Source organism: Juglans microcarpa x Juglans regia, chromosome 6S (assembly GCF_004785595.1).
Source record: "Juglans microcarpa x Juglans regia isolate MS1-56 chromosome 6S, Jm3101_v1.0, whole genome shotgun sequence".
Taxonomy (NCBI): Eukaryota; Viridiplantae; Streptophyta; class Magnoliopsida; order Fagales; family Juglandaceae; genus Juglans; species Juglans microcarpa x Juglans regia.
The window spans coordinates 7,164,943-7,168,338 of record NC_054605.1 but is presented as its reverse complement, the minus strand read 5'-3'; the positions used below and the strand labels follow the sequence as shown (position 1 = coordinate 7,168,338).

The window sequence follows — 3,396 nt, the reverse complement described above, 5'->3', positions numbered from 1 at the left end:
ATTAGCAGTCGGCCTTTCCCTGACTTGGCCAAAGAATATCATGTTCAAGGTTCAATTTGTAAGAAGTCCTAAACTTGTACTCTTAATTTAGATTTGTGGGTTAATTACAATAGACATAGGTTTTTTTTGTCGGTTGGTCACGGTAAGTTTAAAAGACACATGATGAAAAAAAGCTTAAAATTAAGTGCCACGTATGGATATTTGTGCACGCATGTCGAGGATCGAAGTTCAATTCCCTGAGAAATTCATTTATGCGGAGGCAAAACAAGTTTTTCTAAAAGCACTCGGCCCCCCTACTCCATTATAAGAAGATAATTATAAGAGTTTTATTCGGTGCCACCGCAGCACCCTTTAATGAGAGAGAGAGAGAGAGAGAGAGAGAGAGCTGACTTTTTTGTGAGAAGCGAGTAAATGCCCTTCGCTGTCCATTTTGACTCTTTTGTTGCAAACCCTTTTACCTCTTATCCGGGAATTAGCAGTTCTTTAGGCCCTCTCTATATAAATAAAGGGATGCATATATTAGACAAGGCAAACCCTAAGTTGGACGCTTGTCCCTACTTCTCATATTAGAAAGAGACTTCATAGATCATAACGAAGACCATTGCTGAGAATCATTCAGAGAGAGAGAGAGAGAGAGAGAGAGATGGGGAGGCCACCGTGCTGTGACAAGGTTGGTGTAAAGAAAGGGCCATGGACACCGGAAGAAGACATCATCCTGGTCTCATACATTCAAGAACATGGACCAGGGAATTGGAGATCAGTTCCCACGAATACTGGTAAATTTTCTACTCGGAATTTGTTACTTTTTTCCTATTTAAAGCTTCTTCTGCTTGGTATTTCTTCCTCCTATTCTATCTGTGACTTTTTTTTGGTTGGGTTGGTTTGATCATTAAAGGGATGTAATTAATATCCTGCATCTCCTTTGCTTTCCTCTCTCCGGTACTGCCTTTCTTTTTCTTCACAATAAAATGACGATTCAGACTCTCTTTTGTATATGTGGGGTTTCACAGGTCTGCTCAGATGTAGTAAGAGCTGCAGACTTAGATGGACTAACTATCTCCGACCCGGTATCAAGCGTGGAAACTTTACTGATCAAGAAGAGAAGATGATAATCCACCTCCAAGCTCTTTTGGGTAATAGGTAAAATCCCTCTTTATTGAATCTCTCTCTCTCTCTCTCTCTCTCTCTCTCTCTAGATGAGATAAAGCGGAGGTCATGCATGTTTCCACATTTGGTAATGATTTTTTAAGCTTCTAGATTTCAAAATTTTAAAGGGAAGACTGATCCAGTACTATTGTTTTATATATATATATATATATATACACACACACACACACACACACACATACATATATGCTCGGTTATTTGTCAGTTTTTCTTGAGATGGAATTAAGGGAAATATTTATGAAAACTTTTCTAATGTTTGCAGATGGGCAGCCATAGCATCCTATCTTCCCCAAAGGACAGACAATGATATAAAAAATTATTGGAATACCCATTTAAAGAAGAAACTCAAAAAGCTTCACACAGGTCTCGATGACCATAACCAAGATGGGTTCTCAGCCTCACAGCCAATATCCAAAGGTCAGTGGGAGAGAAGGCTCCAAACAGACATCCACATGGCTAAGAGAGCCCTTTGCGAGGCTTTGTCTCTCGACAAACCAAGCCAATTACCTGAATCCAATCCCTTCAATGGCTATCATCCGTACACTAGACCATATCAAGCATCCATATATGCATCCAACGCCGAAAACATAGCCCGATTGCTCGAGAACTGGAACAAAAATTCCCCAAAATCAGTTCAGACAAACAACTCAGAAAACACCCAGAATTCCTCGAACAACCTCGTAATTGCAAATGGTTCCAGTCCTAGTACCGCAGGTGCCACAACACGAGATGCTTTTGACTCGTTGCTGAGCTTCGATTCCCCCACCTCTGATGTCTCTCAATCCGTGTCTATGGACGAGACTGCAAATTTGACCCCAGAAATGAACCTCGTCCAAGACGAAAGCAAGGCAGATTTGGAGACTCATGTCCCTCTTACGTTGCTGGAGAAGTGGCTCTTTGAGGATGGCGCAACTCAAGGTCAAGATGTCGACCTAAGTAACAATATGTCATTAGAGGATAATCCAGGGTTCTTTTAAACAATCAAAGTTCAGCCTAACTAGGTTTAGTAGTTGTTGTTGTTGTGTTTTTGTTTAGTTTTTTTTTTTTTTTTTTTTGGCGGTTTCGGCCTTGCGCTTGTAGAACATAATATGTATTCTATGGCAAGCAGAAAGAAACTGTAAATTATATAAAGTATATATAACTAAATAATATGCTATATGTTAGAAATAATTATCTAATTTTCATCTTCTTCAAACTCGGAAAACATAATTTAAAAAGTTAGGGTTATCCATTCCGGTGACTAAGGGTTTGTTTGGACAGTAAGATGATAAAATGAGTTAAGATAATTTATAAATAATAATAAAATTATTATTTGAAATTAGATGAGATAAGAGGAGAGATCGTTTTCTCACCTCTTTGTATCAAACGGACCCTAAGTAACAATTTTGTGTGCGCACCCCATGTGTGTGGATCAAAACTTTAGAAGGGGCCTCAGTTGGTTCTGAACCCTAATGAATGCGTATACCAACCAAGAAGCTAGCATTGGCATGCCGCAGATTGATTAATTGGTTTGTTTTTTTAGATGAGTTGAGATTAAAATTAAATGATTAAATAAAATATAGTTAGAATATATTTTTAATATTATTTTTATTTTGATATTTGAAAATATTGAATTTTTATTTTATTTTATATGAAAATTTAAAAAAATTGTAACGATGAAATGTGAAATTTTTAAAATTTTCAAAATTTTCAAAATTTTAAATTTTAGCCTTGAAAACATTAGATATTGATGTTGATTAGGGTTTCACATCATATCTTCCAGGATACTAAACGTCAGCAAAAGAACAAGAGTCGGCTCCAAATAAAATATTGAAGGTTTTAGTTGAAAGTTAAATAAAATATTATTATTATATTATTATTTTTTTTGAATTTAAAAAAAATTAAAATATTTATTATATTTTGTGTAAAAATTTAAAAAAATTATAATAATAAGATGAGATGAGATAAAATCATTTTTATATCCAATCGATACCTTAATGTGTTGCCAATGCGAATGAAGGCCGTGTAGTAGGCGCGCGCAGGTAGAAAGTCCAGCCAGCAATACAGTCTACTGTACCAGCTGCCATGAACATTTGGTAGCTTCAGTAGTATTCATTAATGGATCCATAAGCACAAGATGAAGAGTCCTATTCGTGAACTAATGCAATTTAATTATTGTTATACCTATAATTATTACAATAGTCGTCATTATTATTATCATTATTACTCCCTCTTTTATTTAATTACTAG

At 36.0% G+C, this 3,396-nt stretch overlaps 1 protein-coding gene across 1 annotated transcript; it reads left to right on the top strand.

Annotated features, from left to right (window-relative positions):
• Positions 1-518: 518 nt before the first annotated feature.
• On the top strand, positions 519-2,337 carry LOC121237950 (myb-related protein 306-like). The gene is made up of 3 exons (XM_041134886.1): positions 519-776; positions 1,011-1,140; positions 1,430-2,337. Exons 1-3 carry the CDS (start codon positions 644-646, stop codon positions 2,142-2,144), a joined length of 978 nt encoding a protein of 325 aa, XP_040990820.1. The 5' UTR covers positions 519-643; the 3' UTR covers positions 2,145-2,337.
• The last annotated feature ends 1,059 nt before the right edge of the window (positions 2,338-3,396 follow it).

Coding starts and splice junctions, on each gene's coding strand:
- LOC121237950 (XM_041134886.1), top strand. CDS start 644: ATGGGGAGGCCACCGTGCTGTGACAAGGTTGGTGTAAAGAAAGGGCCA. Junction 777..1,010: donor ATCAGTTCCCACGAATACTG/GTAAATTTTCTA, acceptor GGGGTTTCACAG/GTCTGCTCAGATGTAGTAAG. Junction 1,141..1,429: donor CAAGCTCTTTTGGGTAATAG/GTAAAATCCCTC, acceptor TAATGTTTGCAG/ATGGGCAGCCATAGCATCCT.